The 16,567-nt window shown below is 39.7% G+C and overlaps 2 protein-coding genes and 1 long non-coding RNA gene across 3 annotated transcripts; 2 read left to right on the forward strand and 1 right to left on the reverse strand.

The window, feature by feature from the left end:
- The first annotated feature begins 30 nt into the window (after nt 1-30).
- Nadk2 (NAD kinase 2, mitochondrial) lies at nt 31-9,240 on the forward strand. Its single transcript, XM_069039650.1, has 7 exons — nt 31-270; nt 4,920-5,187; nt 5,238-5,448; nt 8,181-8,351; nt 8,400-8,667; nt 8,718-9,014; nt 9,113-9,240. The coding sequence occupies exons 1-6, from the start codon at nt 231-233 to the stop codon at nt 8,945-8,947; spliced, it is 1,188 nt and encodes a 395-aa protein (XP_068895751.1). The 5' UTR covers nt 31-230; the 3' UTR covers nt 8,948-9,014; nt 9,113-9,240.
- A 1,972-nt stretch (nt 9,241-11,212) lies between these two features.
- On the forward strand, nt 11,213-12,034 carry LOC138124623 (uncharacterized). Its single transcript, XR_011157224.1, has 2 exons — nt 11,213-11,421; nt 11,479-12,034. It is a non-coding gene; the product is annotated as an uncharacterized lncRNA (long non-coding RNA).
- Nucleotides 12,035-14,187: 2,153 nt separating this feature from the next.
- On the reverse strand, nt 14,188-15,287 carry LOC138123308 (probable serine/threonine-protein kinase samkC). The gene is made up of 3 exons (XM_069037948.1): nt 15,165-15,287; nt 14,773-15,102; nt 14,188-14,709 (listed from the first exon to the last, which is right to left on the reverse strand). Exons 1-3 carry the CDS (start codon nt 15,285-15,287, stop codon nt 14,188-14,190), a joined length of 975 nt encoding a protein of 324 aa, XP_068894049.1.
- Nucleotides 15,288-16,567: the final 1,280 nt, after the last annotated feature.

The following is a 16,567-nucleotide window of genomic DNA, read 5'->3' on the forward strand; positions in this document are numbered from 1 at the left end:
TCAAAGCCATTCTGGTCAAAGCTGAAGATGCGGTCGGTCTGTCGGCGAAAGTTGGTTCCTAATCGTGAAAGTATAAAGCAAAAATCGTCGTTGTGAAATCGCTGATAAGGGATTTTTAACAGCTGGTGCAAAGTTCAACGCAATACGCTCCTAACCTATACCCACCACTCGATTCTATTGAAATAACGGTTTTACATGTGATTTGAGCGATACAAACCGAAAACGATCCGATGTTCAAACCACGGACTTCATTTAAGGATATTATTCTAGGTAAGGGACCCTATTTCTTCGCGAAAATTATTATTGAAAAACTTTGTTTACTGCAATCTGTCAATTTGTCGCGAATGACATTCGACGAAGGCATGCGTGGCGTTGTTGTTACGCAACAAGAGCGCGACGAATTGTGTGCAGCCCGCCACTTTTTCAAATTTAAAACGTTGATGGACCATTCAAATCCGCAAAATTCACTCTTTACCCGATAAACTTTCTTCTTTTTCTGGAGTAAACTGGCCTCGAAAATGATAATATGACTGGTAAAATGGAAAATGGCTGCCGACGTGGGTAGGTCAAGTGTTTGCGTTAAGGGCTGTTTACCACAGAAATTTTTGGACAGTTTTTGACCCAATACAATTATGATTATAAAATTTTGTTTTTCGCTGTATTTAAATTACAATTTCTGAAAACCACAAGAAATGTGGGAAAAAGATGTATAAACTCTCAATTTATCCATTATTTATAGAATCTGTGCCGTTCGGGAGTAAATTAAGATTCGTGGATGATTAGTTTTCTACATGTCGAAAGTTTTGCAAATATTTTTCTCTATTAAGATTACATTAAAGTACCTAGTCAAAATGGGTATGTCATAAATAATGCGGTATGTGCATTACACAACGAACAACTACGGGGTGATCAAGAAGGACTGTTTAAGTTGGTAATGCTGAATTTTATTTTTAAATAGTACAACTGGAGTAACTTCCGGTTGTTGACTGCTTCACAATGCTTCACACTGATAGCCGCATCAGTGACAAGTCAAATTTGACATTTCAAATATTAAATTAAACATGCTGGTGAATCGTTCGAGAGAAGAGTTAATTTATGTTTAGAGCAAAATGGGGAGCACTTCGAGAATTTCCTTTAGTTAATTTTTAGATTATTATTCCGAATTCCGACTTTGATTTCTTTTTGTCGTTAATTTTTACTCTGATGACCTACCATTTTGTCGTTATTAATGCTACGTCAGAAATATGTCAAATAAATCCAAAAAACATATCCGGTTGCAGTATGCAGTGTTGTAAATAGCCGAATAAAAAAATATGCTTAATTGTATTGCCAACTTAAACAGTTCTTCTTGATCACCCGGTACCATGCCGAAGCAAAATTTACGGTTTGAATGTATATATTTCACTTTACTTTGGGGATCGAAATGAACATAACGTTAGTTTTCATCATAGTTATTTTGTCTGTTTTATTTTTTCAACATTCAATAAGATTTTACCTGTTAAGTGAACGGTCAGCAGAAGGGAAAGTAATAAATGTTTGTGACTGTGAGGGAGAAAGTTGGGACAGTTGAATACTAATGCCAATGGGCCGTATGATTTCCCTTTCATTAAAGTTAAAGAACGTCCTTAAATATTGTTTTGTCTCTGTCTAACATAGTGCTTGGCAAATACTCTCACTTTGTCTAATCAATTATTTAGCTAATGAAAGGCTTAACGAAAGGGAAATCATACGGCCCAATGCGTTTAGCTAGCAACCCCAAATGTTTCCTTCACTGATTGCCTAACGATCAACATCAGAAACTTGTATTTTATCTACTGGGTGCCCCAAAATTCACGGAACAACTCAGTGGGGCAATGTCAAATTACGTTAGACAATTATGAGAAAAATAATTTAAAAAATCTATGTCTTTAAGATTTGAAGATATGGGGGCTCAAAAGGTGCAATTTTGATCTCGTTTATTTTAAATACCTATTAAGAAAGAATTTTGACTGTTTGTCTTTTACTAGCCAATGCTATAATAATTCTGAATGATTGTGATCAGGTTTGCAATGATTTAAGTACTTTATTATTTCCAGCTTTTCCATGATACAACAAAAATGCAATATTTGCAGCCTATTGGGATACAGTCGGTTGCACAAAAATCGAGTAGGTACATCATAAAAATCAAGAGCACTGCATTTTCCTATTTTTAACAGATATAAATCAGGTTTTTCTGACTTTTAATAGCATATTTTTTCAAATAGGTTATGTCTGACACAGGAATGTCATTCTGTCTGACGTAAGAAATGAAAAATTTTGACATTTTGCTTGTCTCAATAACATCAAAATTGACAACAAGAAGGATGAATTAATCTATAAAAAATTTGATGTACTCGATTTTTTTGCAACCGGCTGCACCTACATAGAATGTTTTCAAGTGTTGCCATATTTAGAGTAACAAATAGGTCCATATCTTCTACAAAAAAAGGAGATATTTTAATGACTATTTAACAACGTACTATTGCGATCAAAAAATGTTGGACACTAATGTCATCGTGCTGTCATACATTCTAAAACGACCCTTATGTATTAATAACCTCAATTTTGATTGTGTCAATTTTGAAAATGTGAATGTCAGATTTACCGAGAAAATATTCAAAAAGTTGTAAAAATCAGACAAATGGAATAGAACGAGGTTTTAATTAATAAAAAATATAAAACAAATACCCAAATGTACTCGCATATTAAAAAAATTATATTTTAAACCGGTGTCAAATTGACAACAATTTCATCTTTCATGTGACAGTTTCAATAAAGCATGATTTAAAGTATTTTTTTTAATGTGACAGAAGTTTGATGTCCAAAATTTTATGATCGTAATAGTACTGCTAAACTGTTCCGCGAATTTTGGGGCATAGAGTAATAAATAATGAAAAAAGTAATAATAATATAATATTTTTCTAAATTTTAATGTTGTACTCTTCAAAAAATGTTTGGAGCAGTTAGAATATTGCTTTCGCATGTCCCACAAAAATGGCACTTTGGACTTGCAGTTACATACATCGAATAAAGCAAAGACGTGACTTTAAACTAAACTCTGAAAGTTATGTTTAGGTACTTGTACAGGGTCATTATAAATGATTGTCCCATCGCAGTAGGCGTTGGTGGCGTAGTTGAATGTGCCGGAAGCCTCATAACATGAGTGAGACTGAGACTAGTATCGCCGATAGGTGGCAATACTGGCGGTAGTGGAAATCTGTTTACTATACTTGCCGCGGCGAAATTTAAATATTTACAAATAACGATCGATAAACATTTTACTGTATATCTAAAACACTAAGGACCAGGTGACAGAAGCGAAATTAACTGAACACGTGATCAGATTGAACCAATCGAAGTTTCGGATTCATAGGTTAATCGAGCATTAAAATTTAATTCGAATTAAATATTAACTAATTATTTATTAAAATTTAACATAAAATAACATTTTTAATTTACAATGCGAAAATTTCCGATAATAATGCGGAATCTGGAAAAGTGCCCCGAATGCTTGCAGCGTTTCCACGTTGAATGGCAAGGGAAATCCTCTCAAAAAGGAATTTCTTAGATTTTGAATCCCCTGATTCCGCGATAAGTCGGTCTCCGATGACATTAATGAAATCTATTGTTTCTTGGCACCAAGGGCCTAAGGTTTCAAAGGCTAAACCTTTAAATATGTAGTTTGACGAAATAATTGAACGATATTTGTTATGTTTGCGTTTGCAAATATTTAATTTTCTTTCTATAAACTGGCCCTAAATGCATTAAATCTGAAAAGCGTGTACACACTCAGTTATCTATCTGCAACCACCTCAGCTACTTTTCAAACAAGAACAGACTGAAATGCACAAATCGATTTGCCTAAATTATTTAATTGTGTAAACCCCGATTTAGCTATAAGAGTCAATTGCATCACTGAATATTTGAATTTTTATATTATCTCAAAATTCGTTCTTTTTTTGGTCATGCAGAGACTGTTTTAAGTCAGATGTGGCGTCACCTTGTTTAAATCCACACAGTTTTAACAGTGAAAAAAAATAGTTCAATAAGTACCTACAGTTTAAAGCTTTCTTATTAATTTTTCTCAAGCTGACTTTTTTTTAAATAAAATGTACTTAAACGAATAATTCTTGTAATGGTTTTCAAAATGATGATTTGCTTTGTGGAATGACTTTACAGGCAAAGGTAATAAAAATGTGAAGTGTATGAATACTCGTGAATATGTGCAAGGTCTAATTCAAGTACATAATTATTTAAAACAAATTAAATTTCTTTATTTAATTTACTCGTAATGGGTACCTACATATGAGTATTTGATTGTTTGTCTTATATACATAGAAGTACAGTTTATCTAATGTTAATAGTAAAATGGAAAAGATAAGGAATACCTAAATATTGTTTAAGATTAATTTTCTGGTAAATTTCCCTAACACAATCCCTTGTCCGATAAGAACATCTAAAAGATGTTGAATGAAGTTGAATGGTCTGAATTGCATTTCTAGACATTGACAGTTTTTATTAAAGCTAAACAAATCAAGGACATGACTTTCGTTCGCCTCGCGTTTTGTTTGTAATTTTTTTTTTTTTAATTCTTCATGTTTCGATGTTTGTTTAATCAATTGTCTCACAGGTAGGTACCTAACGAACGTAAATTTTTACTTCAGAATGTTGCATCATTTAGTAATCTAGGTGCAGCAATCAATATCTGTTGCGTCATTCAACGATAAAAAGACTACTTTATTATTACGATGAAAAAGTGTGGTGCAGTCTGCGCGCCCGAAAAAATATAAACACTCTAAAATATTCTTCTAATCGCAATATTTACTTGTCTCCACCCACACATGTCTACTACGATTTATAATCGCTCGAAGTTTATTTAATATTTTTAAAAATAATTCCAGGCTTAAAAAATGTGGCTACCGCACCCGAGAAGCAATTCAATAACTCGATAAAAATCGACAAAGTACTGATTTTGTCGAAGCTGTCCCGATACGAGTTCGAGAGGCGGAAATCCAACAGCGCCAATGACGATGAGCTCGAAAAAGAACTCAGGAGCAGAGGGACCGATTTCGAAAGACTGATTCATTGTCACGTGTTGCATAAAAAATTCGAAACCAATGTAGTCAACACTTTGAGGAAAATGGGGATAGATGTGGAGGTGGTGAACAGGTGAAAGAGAGAAGACGTGAATTTTAGATTGTGATGAAAGTGTGTTCCAGGTTTAACTACACTCAGGAAAAGGTCAACTGGGCAGATGTGATTGTTCCGACTGGCGGTGACGGCACGTTTTTGTTAGCTTCAAGTAAAATAAGAAATAGTACAAAGCCCGTGATTGGGTTCAATTCGGACCCTAATCGATCAGAAGGGCACCTCTGTCTGCCTAAGAAATATTCGGCGAATATAAGCAAAGCCGTAGAAAAATTGCAAAAGGTAAAGTTAAAACTAAACTGTTGAGGCAAATCTAAGCGCACGTTTTAAGTGAACAAATTGATGCTAAATTAATATTAACTGCATATTTATATCCGTTTATGGAATTTTTTTCTCTAACGTAAGTAGCTACCTACTTTTGAAAACACAGATACTAAAGTTTCAGTTATTTGAAAGATAGACAACAATTTGTTTGGCACAATCGGTGTTAATTAAACAACATGTTAAGAAGTATGGTATTCACTTTTTGCTTCAGTGTAATTCTTGATTTTCTCAATAATGTTTCTAACTGCATTAGCAACACAAATTTTATACTTTTCGCTGATGATACAACTCATTCAGGTACTATTTTATAGTCCTGACTTTAACGAAATGAAATAGTTATCAATGTCAAGGTCTAATGTACAAAACTGATTTTCCCTAATAGACTGTATCCGAAAGCAAACAGATACCCCAATAAGTAATTTATTTTTTTTACGACTGTTACTATATTTCACCATTTTTAGTCCATAAAACACTTATTTATGGTAATAGTCAAGAAAGTGAAAAATGTTTAGAAAGTGCCAAGGGTGTCTAATGACACCCCAGAGTGACACAATTTTCACTTTGGCGTTGTGGAAATACAATCACTGAAGTGGCCGATTCGTACCGATTCGCTGAACACAACGTCTCGCGATCTTGGCTTTAGAAACGTCAAACTTTAGATTTGTATCTTGTCTTTGAATAATTTTCTGATTCGAGACAGTCGTAGAAAGTATGTTGTATGGAATGCATGCATAAAATGTCTTTTTTTTACTCTGCTTTATGCTATAACTTTATTTTGTACACTTTTCCAAAACGACTTGCTCTTAAAGTGCAATTTCGTTCTTTGTGCCATTCGAGACTGGCATTTTACTTTACCCCGAAGTGATTTTTGCGATATCAGCTAATCTATGTAAATTATGTAAAAATGTATGTACGTTTTGTTTCTTCAGATTCAGCGACGACCGTATCTGGGAAATTAATTTCATTTGCCACCCTAATCTAAATCAACACTCCAATCCAATCCAAATTTTCTTCTTAACCAACTATGTACTTCCAAAAATTTGAAATTGTAAACCCGCAAATCTTTTTGTGTAAATTCCTACATTGCCATCACAACAGTCTTGTCAGTATTATTTGTCTTGCCAGTTTTCACATTTTTAGCTAATCATAATTTTTCAAGACTTTTTTCATAATGTACACAAAAATGAAAAGACGGAAATTATTCTTATATATTCTCATAAATGGTGCGCAAAAAATAACCCTGCATAAACATTTTCATTTTTGCGAAATTTATTAGCTCTGACTACTGCTCTCATAACTTTTAAAATATTAATCAGGAAGAAATTTCTAACGTTAAGATCAACTCTGAGGGTTTTTGCAATTTCTCCAATTTTATTGAAGAAATTACGGAAGACATTCTAATGGAACAGGGAATATTTTATTATTTACCTACTATTAATGTAGTATGTGAACTTTAAAAGTTATTCTAGTACAAATTTAGACACATTATAAGTCCGTACACATTTACTGGAGATATAGATCTCTAATTAAGAAAAACCGAATTGAGATCAATACCAATGTTGGTATAATAGGTAGGTACATAGCTATTAGTAACCAAACCAAAGCATTTATATGTACATAGCTGACCGTTACATTACCTGGAATCCAATTACCTAGGCTGGTAAAGTCAACCAAAATCTCTGGATTATAAACAGATTCACCGATTGCGGTCATCTCCTGTATTATGTGTTGCCTACTAACGAAATCCGAAAAATAATTTTCTTGTAAGGAACCTTAATTACATCCATCTTGATAATAAATATATGACATGAAAATTTAACATTTTATATACAAAATTAGGTAATTGTTCACTTTAACTACTTCTGGAATTTTCTCGTTTTTTCTGGCTAGACAGCCTCAGGACGTCCTCCTACATCGTTTCCCACCAGTCAAACCTTGTGTAAATGAAGATTTTCCTTACCCTTTAGTTATACTAAGACTTGACGCGACCTTGAAACACAACAAGAGAGAAAAAAAAGGCATTTGCTTTGCACAAGGTTTGAATGGTGGGACACGATCTAGGAGGACGCCCTGAGGCTGTCTAGCCAGAAAAAACGCGAAAATTCCAGAAGTAGTTAAAGTGAACAATTACCCAAAATTAAATTCTCCAATATAACCGGACACAAATACCTAGTTACAACTTCATCCAGAATTTCAAAGATTAACATGAACAAGGAACAGCCTTAGATAGTATGATTCGGCACTACTAAATAGCATAAAACAACCGTGTTGAATTTTCGTAAACGTTTTAAAAAGATTTTTCAAAAACACGTTTTATTCCGTGGAAGCGCATTGAAGTATGATAATGAGCCCGATGGAATTGAAAATGCAACCCACAATACATTAACCAAGCAAATCTGGATATGAACGGCGATAATATCCGGGTTTGCTTTGCAAATGTATTGTGGGTTACATTTTTAATTCCGTGGGGCTCGTTATCACTGGTGAAAACCCTGTACATACAGGCAATACATAACAACTGAAATTTATTAACAAAATATGAATGTTTTATTCAGCAAAACACGCCAACACAGTCCTGATTCGACGACATTAAACGTTTCGCCTTAAATGACTTCCATCTCGCGAAGCTTTATTGGACAAATTATATTTTTTTAAATGATAATTCTTTCCTGTACTTGATCATCTTTCAGGGAGACTTCGAGTGGCTGTTACGCAGCCGAATACGGATAAAATTGATAAGTCAGAAAGGCGAGATAATTCCAAAGTGTCTACACGAAATCGACGTAAAATGTGATGCCCACACCCCGTTTAGCAAAGTAGACCCAGACGGGAAAGTGCTACCAGTATTGGCCCTGAACGAGGTACGAGTAACATCTTAATCGGCGTCTCGAGCCATAAACCCCTTGTAGGTCTTTGTAGGCGAGTCGATTTCGTCGCGAGTTTCCCACTTACAGATGAGACTGAACGGCTCCATCGAGCAGACAAGCCTCAAATGCTCCGGAGTGTGCATCTGCACGGGGACGGGCTCCACCTCCTGGCACCTGAGCATAAATCGGTTGCCTGTCCAGAGCGTGGCGGAGCTCTTGAAACTCGTCGACGTTCATTCCTCCGAAGACAGAGAAGTGTTGGCGGCGCAGATCGCCGACGTATACAACAGAGATCTCATCTTCAGGGCCGGTAAAGTAGACAACAGGATCTAAAACGAAGCTTTTCACGTCTCTTTTCAGACGATAAACGTATGAGTTACACTATCAGGGATTTGATATCTGCGGGAGTGTGGCCGCACCCGAAGGGTATCAAGTCGAGGGATTTCGTGTCGAAGTTAGAGATCAAGTCAAATTGCTACGAGGCCAGTTTGGTGGTGGACGGTGGCGTCTCATTTGATTTCAACGACGGCACCATCGCTTTCCTAGAGATCAGGCCGGAGGACTCATTAAGGACCGTTATACTAAACTAATTTTGCAAAAGACATTGGTTATAAGTTTGTAAGCAACATTAACGCAACGTAAATAGGTTAAGTGGCAGTCATACATATTATATATATATATATTATATATTAAGCCCTTTATTCCCGGCTGGGACATAGGGAAGAAACAAATTTTCTCCATTCGTTTCTGTCTCTGTCATACATATTACACACTGATTATTGACATTCTTTTTATTTGCAAAGGTCCTCACGCGTATATTTTCCGAAATGTTTTTTTTATGATGTACGAGCAATTTTAAAATAAATTACCATCTACGAATTAACACCCAGTTTTATTGAAAAAAAGGTCCTCAAAAACAGGTCTTACATGCATTTTATAAATGTAGTAAAATTGCATTTTATAGAACCAGATATGCTGCAAAACAATCAAATATACGTAAATGTACTGGTCGGATTCGTGTTGTTGTTCAATTAGGGCAATGGCACCGCTAATGTACTCTTTCAAAAGTAGTTTTTTGAACGGGTTCGATGGGTGACAAATCCGGTGAACGTGGCGACCAAGGCAAGAGGTTACTATGGCTAACCCACACTTTCATAGTATAATGTTGTCGGTGTCACCGATTAGCAAACAGTGCGGTACCGGCTTGAGGCTGTTGGTCAGTTTTTTTTGTACGGTCCTCGCAACAAATACCTTGTAGCTCAACTAATTCCTCACTCATGCTCACTTATCTGCAGTTCTTAGCCTAGAGACCCCCAGGGCTAACCAATACTATTCTGCTCAAGGGGGTCCGTACTAACGGGTGGAAAAATTACTCCAGTTAGGTCTGGAGGTTTACAGAAGCTAGCCAAGGACCCCCGTACACACTAGGGGTCTCCTGCCCACGGGAAACCACGTGAAGGTCTCCGCCCGGGAGGAAACGGACACATGTTTCCTTCCCAGCTCCACCGCCAAGATATTAGCTTCACGCCATACATGCTCCACATCTTAACTCGCGCTCCAGCCGTAACCTTGTGGCCGCAGCCACAACACTTACAGCTTGACAACACAATAACATTAAAATCTGATGACGCCACAAACAGATTAAAATGGCTAAAATACTCTTCGGGATTGTAGAGTGATCACCGAGGAGTTGTAAAATTAGTTAAAAAGCATAAAATATGTGTGTACGCCGTACACACGGTGTAAAAATAAAAACGACTAAGGCCGGTATTTATAGTCCAAACTTAAGTTAGACTCAATCTTGAGACAGACTTGAGTTCCGATTTCTGTTTTATAAACAATACTTGAGCATTGACGAGCACTCAAGTTTGACTCAAGCCCAAGTTAGGGGTTAGGCAGACTCAAGTCTTGCTTACATCAGTTTAGCGGTCCAAAATTGTTTCTCTATTGCCTGACAGCTGCTGTTTTTCGTTTAGTTTCAATTATATCAATAGAAGAAGTTCCAAATATGCGTCAACAACATATTTTGTATATTGGCCCACAATTTTTTTCAATTGCTGGGCCGTACGTACTATGGTACTTTTTGGTTGGCTATTGCCTACACCTACGGTACGAGCCACATGCCGTTCAGCAGAATAAGTTGGATTGCGCCGTTCTTCACGTAATCGTCTGATTCTTTGTCGTCCGTCATGCATCCAGAATCTGGATTCGTCCGTGAAGATGACCATGTTCCATTGTGCATCCCAGTTCCCAGTTGATTCGCTCACGGCACCAGTCTAGCCTTTGACGACGATGTTCACATGTCAAATGTAGACCTAAATTAATGCCTCAAGACCAAGATGATAAATATTTCTCCATGTAATGTTAGATTTGTTTCCATGGTTACATTAAAGTGACAAAAGCCCGAATCATCAGCGAACTACAGGTCATTGTAAATGATTGTCCCATCGCAGTTGGCGTTGAAAACCCAAACAAATTTTGAATGTACCCTCAGCCTCGCAACCTTAGACAAATTAGTAGACAGATTTCCACTACCGCGGGTAACGTCACCTATCGGCGATACTAGCCTCACTCTTGTTATGAGGCTTGCGGCACATTCAACTACGTCATCAACGCCTACTGGGATGGGACAATAATTTATAATGACCCTGTACTATTTATACTAGGAAAATATTACAAAAATCGTGTTGGGGCTCGTCTTCCTTTGCTCTCCTGTCAGACGGCTCCAGTTGTGATTGGGAATTTAAGGAAATTCTTGAACAGTTTTAGTAAAGATATGTATTGCAAAATGAGGGAGGTCACAAAAGTTCGTCTGCACTTGCTGATCGCTGCTGGAGGAAAAGGCCGCACAGGGGGTGTGCACTCTCACTATTTTAAGTAAAGTTGAGATTAGTTTAACCTCCGTTCGTAAAGGCTGCAGTGGCGCTAGTGTCGGTAAAAATTACAGTTACCTTTACCATATTTGGACTTGAGTTGTGGGGAGAGGTGTGAGCTGTTAGTTACACATTTGGTAAATTGTGAGGTTAAAATCATAGTTGTGATATAAAACAACTAAATAATATGTGTAATAAGAGCTGCAAATTTTCTTTGTTATAAATGTATAGAAAATGGTGCGTTGCAGTTGCCATCGCCAGAGAAGAGCTGATGGTTAAAATTCTGGCTGCAAAAATATTATCGGGTTTGTGATATACATTTCGATGAACAATCTGTTAGTGCATATAATCTCGATCCCCGCGCCGCCCCTGGTGTATTGTCGTCCAAACAGTGTCCGGTTACACCGACCGAAACGATGACGCTGCGCATGTGCGGTCGGAGATTGATGACCGAAGAAGTCGTCCATAATTGTAACGCCGTACGCCATCTTGTCTTTTGTCACATATATCATGTATCTGTTCTTTAATGTTATGTAGTGTAGTCTGTGAATAATTCAATATACTCCTGTTGCTCCCGGTGCACTGCGTTTTACTCAACACCGCTAACACAATCCAAATCTCCAGATAGTCCCAACTGACCATTTTCCGAGTCCCGACCTGTCTGTTGCCGTTCAACTGACGGATTGAAGTAGAGGTGAATCCGATTTAAAATGTGTACCAACGAGACCGATATTTTTATATTAATTGTATTATGTATCTTGTATTTGTAATACGGTTTTATAACAATACTAATTATTGTCTACATTTCTTTGTTTTCTTTATTTTATTTTGATACTAGCTTTTACTCGCAGCTTAAAGTAATTTTCCCCTTGTTTTGAAGGTCAAGTGTGCAAAATTTCATCACAATCGGAGTAAAACTGTAGATTTGCATACAAAACAGACATTCAAACAAAGATCAAATTTGGCGCGATTTTACAGAACCTTGGCGACGCTAGCGACCACGCGAAAAGCGACCGAAGGTAGAACTAAACCCACTTATGTTGTTATTGGCAGGAGTGGGCTGTCTATATACCCAATATATATCTTTAGTCTGTGAGGCCGCAGTCCGGGCAGTCCGGTCTTGTACCGTCCAGCTGCGGTTCTCCCTCCTACAGGGGTAGGGATGGTTCGCCCTGTGTCGCAGACACATACCACCCGCACTGCTCCTACTAGCTAATACAGTTGCCTAACCTAATGTCTCTTAAAGCTAACAATCGCTCTCAGCATTTGTACGCTATTTTTTTTTTTAAATCAAGTGTACAGGGTGTCTCAAAATTCGCGAATTCCGAATTCAGAGCGTTGTAGGTGATCACTTCAGTAGTCTAAATATGGAAATAAAAAAAAATGGGATTCCCCCCCACAAAGATATATTGGTATGATGGTGCAGTATTTGAACTGCGTTTTCTTCAAATACAGGGTGAAAAGTTCAGTGTTTATTGTTATTTATGGTGTAGATGATTCTGGAAAATAATAACGTAAAACAATTTTTTGAAGAATAGCTTTTTTTTGGATTAAAAAAATCTAAAATTCTTGTAATTTTTCTTAAAAATGGAACGGCAACGTAGCTAGAATAGTATTTTGTCACAATGGATATGAAGGCTGCTATTGTTACCAGTAAGCGAGACGCTAGGCACCGATCAAGTAGCTGTCGCTGTCAAGTTGACTTTTCTAATTTCGTGTTGTTCGTTTTGTTTTTGTTCTTGTTGTTGATTTGAAAATTAAAAAAACCTTCATTTTTCTTCGTTACTGAATTCGCTCAAGCCGGGTCGGTGGCAATTTTGGCGCCCAATGTGGGGCCTGTAGAAGAACTTCAGAAGAAGTCACCCGCCAGCCCGAACCTGAGATGGTTGTCACCAGGAACACTTGTCAAGCTAGAAATCAGCCCGCGGACGGGGAACCATCGGCCCAACCTCAAGTTGAACCACCAACGCAGTTACCTACAGGTCCGCTCGTCGACATGGAGGCTCTTGTCCAGGTACTGTCTCGTCTGGTGGCTCCAAGATCGACGGAACTTCCAATTTTGCCAGAGTTCTCTGGTCTAGAACACGAGGAACCGGAGCGCTTCTTAGAGAAATGCCGAGAACGCCACGCCGCGACGGACCCAGAGTCATGGCGAGACCGAGTTGCCACTCGGCTGTGCGGTAACGCCGAATCCTGGTGGTCAATCAACCGAGCCATCCTTCCCACATTACCAGACCTGGAGCGGGGCTTGATTGAAAATTACGGAGGTCTCGATAAAGTGGTACGCCTTCATGCCGAGTTCTACGGCACTCGCCAAGCGGAGGAGGAGCCGACGGAGACGTTCCTCCAGAAGAAGAAACTCCTGGCCGCAAGAATCCTTCCCACAATGACGGAGAAAGTGCTCGTCGCCACTTGTCGCACTCTGCTGAGGGACGAGTTGGTGATGTACTCGGCCTTCGCATCACCTCAGACGCTGGAAGAACTGTCTCGTGGGGCCGGTACCATCGAGAGGCTCCTTAACCAGAAGAAGGCGGTACCACCTGCGACAACTTCCACAAAGTCGCTACCCAGGTGCCGCTACTGTCCTGGGACTCATTTCCACGGGGACTGTCCAGAACTCCGGAGGAATCCGGGAAAAGACCAGGGGGCCACGACCGCAGCAGGACCCAGCCGTCGCACCGTGGGCCCCGTGGAGAACCAGGAATAAACTCCGTTAACCATGGAGACCGACCCGGCTTTGAGCGAATTCAGTAACGAAGAAAAATGAAGGTTTTTTTATTTTCAAATCAACAACAAGAACAAAAACAAAACGAACAACACAAAATTAGAAAAGTCAACTTGACAGCGACAGCTACTTGATCGGTGCCTAGCGTCTCGCTTACTGGTAACAATCGCCCCTCCTCGCAAAGACACTAGACACCTAATGTTGCTCGCCATCTCTCTATTAATGGAAATCTTCACAACTGCACTGTCAACAATTTTTTTTGTCTGTTGGGCGCCACTGAAGATTTACCCTCCTCCAGAAGGAGATGTTGGTGGTGATTATCCGGCCTCAGACGGTCGACGTAATGGCTTCGACCGTCCGTACTCGGTTTCCACCAGGTAGGCGTAACTGATGCGGAAGACGACTTGGTGTTTTGGAGCTTGACGAACACCATGTTCGGGGGGTCGTCGTTGACGTATTTGCTGGGCTGTATCATGTTGTGGTTGCGGCGAACGCCACAGTTGAGGCGGGACCTGGTGTTTTTGATTGTGATGAGCAGCAGGTCCTGCGGGTTATGGTTGACGTTGTTGAACAGCTGGGTCCTGTTGTGGCAGCAGTAGTCGGCGCTGATGTCGACGTTCTGCATCAGGAGGTTGTTCTCGTGGTGGCTTTTCTTGCGCGTGTTGTGCACCGGGTGCTGTTGGGAATCGTGGTTGACATCGTCGAGGTGTTGGATCGTGTTGTGGTTGTGGTGGTCGTGGCTGCTGTTGACGGTCTGCTTGGTGAGATCGCGTCGAGATCACAGCCGCGACTTTCTGTAGTGGGCCCGAAACGGGACCTGGTTCTGATGGGAGAGCGGTTGAAAGTGCGAGTTCCCTTGCCGTTGCGGATGTTTCTCAGCGGTCGTTTCGGCGGCTGGAAGTTGAAGATCATCGTCCAGTTGCTTACCAGATCGTTCAGCTGGTTCTGCAGGTGGTTTTTCGGGTGGCGTTTTTGGTTCGAAGCGTTCGGGCTCAGGCTCGGGCTGACCTGAACGTTCGGCTGGTTCTGCTGGTGGTTTCTTTGGTTCGAAGCGTTCGGGCTCGGGCTGAGGCTGGCCTGAACGTTCGGCGGGTTTTTGTTGCGGGTGTTGTTCAGCGTTTGGAATCTCAAGATCACCGTCGCGTTTCTGGTCGATTAGCTCTGTAGGTAGGTCTTCTGGTCAGACGGCTGCGGTCGTTGCTTCTCCACGTTCGTGCTCGAGGAGGGGTTGTGTACACCGGTCAAGGTGTAGGTCCTGAGCGTGGCGCGGGCCTCCGGCTTCTTGGGGAGGAACTCCGGCTGCGTCGCCAGTCGTTGTGTCTTGGGGTTCATTTAAAGTTTGGTGTTCGACTGGCTACTGGTCACGTGGTTGATGTGGTCGTTCGTGATGGCGCGGGGTCGGCTCACCGACGAACGCCGCTGATGGCACCATGTCATTTGCGGCATGACGTGGTTCTTCGAGGAAATGGTGGCCGTCTCTCAACCACATTCGGCAAAACCCGTTGAATTCTGCCTTAGTGATGTGCGGTGCGAGCAGTTTTTTTTGTGATGAAGGCGTTAGGATCTCGAAGTCCTCGTACCTCTTGATGAGGGCCTGCTCCAGGTCGTGGAGTGATGGTGCGTACGGCGTTTCGTAGCTCCACCATCGAGTTGGTTCGAGCCGGAACTGGGCCGCGATTTGATCTAGCCAATACGCGGGGTTGGAGTTGGCGAGGATGTTTTTGCATTTGGTAATGAATTTCTTTAGGTCCTCGTGGTCGACAACAAATACAATCTGACGCATTTTTCACCAAACAGGTTTGCCGGTTGTATTTCCAACGTAGAATGCAGTGTTGGTGGAAATTTAGAATTGAGACAGACTTTACATCTTTACAAATATTAATTTCCGTTATAAAATATAAAAAAAAAATTGTTTCACAGTCTAAGACTGGTTTACAAATCTATGAGGAGCATGATGGCCCACTCAATAGACAGGGACCAACGGCTTAACGTGACTTCCGAATCACGAGATAGAATATAGCCTTTTTTTTTAAATTTTGCCCCGGGTCGGAATCGAATTCGCGACCCTCGCGTCCCTGAGCCAAAACGGACTCTCTTTAGGCTATATTCTATATGTAGATTATTGCTTTACCATCATTGCCACGTTTTGACACTTTCACATCACATTCACACCACACATGTACTTGATTCGAATGTAGTTCAAGCTTTATTGTCATTTTGGCTTTGATTATTGTCATATATAATATACCAAGGGACAGATATATTGCCGGAAATTTTTTCGAGCAATCCTGACACACGAGTGTTTGTAAAAGCAAGAAAATTACACGAGGGCGTCAGTCCGAGGGTAATTTTGAGCGACAAACACGAGTGTTGGACTGCAAGAAAAAATTTCTGGCGATATATATCTGTCCCGAGGTATATTCGGAAGAGAATCGCCCGAAAAAACTTTTCCCTAGGTAAATTATATCGGAAATTTTCCCTAGGGAAAATTTCCGCTTAATTAAATTGTGATTGGTTACTATTCAAATAATTCGGAGTTGTGATTTGTCAATATAAATGATGTGACATTTGAGGGCGATTCTCATATATAATATACCAAGGGACAGATATAT

Source organism: Tenebrio molitor, chromosome 2 (genome assembly GCF_963966145.1).
Source record: "Tenebrio molitor chromosome 2, icTenMoli1.1, whole genome shotgun sequence".
NCBI lineage: Eukaryota > Metazoa > Arthropoda > Insecta > Coleoptera > Tenebrionidae > Tenebrio > Tenebrio molitor.

Excerpts from the sequence above, each read along its gene's own strand:
- Nadk2 (XM_069039650.1), top strand. The coding sequence starts at position 231 with ATGTTCAAACCACGGACTTCATTTAAGGATATTATTCTAG. Across the intron at positions 271-4,919 it reads ATTTAAGGATATTATTCTAG|GCTTAAAAAATGTGGCTACC; the intron begins GTAAGGGACCCT and ends AAATAATTCCAG. Across the intron at positions 8,352-8,399 it reads CAGTATTGGCCCTGAACGAG|GTCTTTGTAGGCGAGTCGAT; the intron begins GTACGAGTAACA and ends AACCCCTTGTAG.
- LOC138123308 (XM_069037948.1), bottom strand. The coding sequence starts at position 15,287 with ATGAACCCCAAGACACAACGACTGGCGACGCAGCCGGAGTTCCTCCCC. Across the intron at positions 15,103-15,164 it reads ACCCCTCCTCGAGCACGAAC|AAACGCGACGGTGATCTTGA; the intron begins GTGGAGAAGCAA and ends CTAATCGACCAG. Across the intron at positions 14,710-14,772 it reads CGCTCTCCCATCAGAACCAG|ACCGTCAACAGCAGCCACGA; the intron begins GTCCCGTTTCGG and ends CTCACCAAGCAG.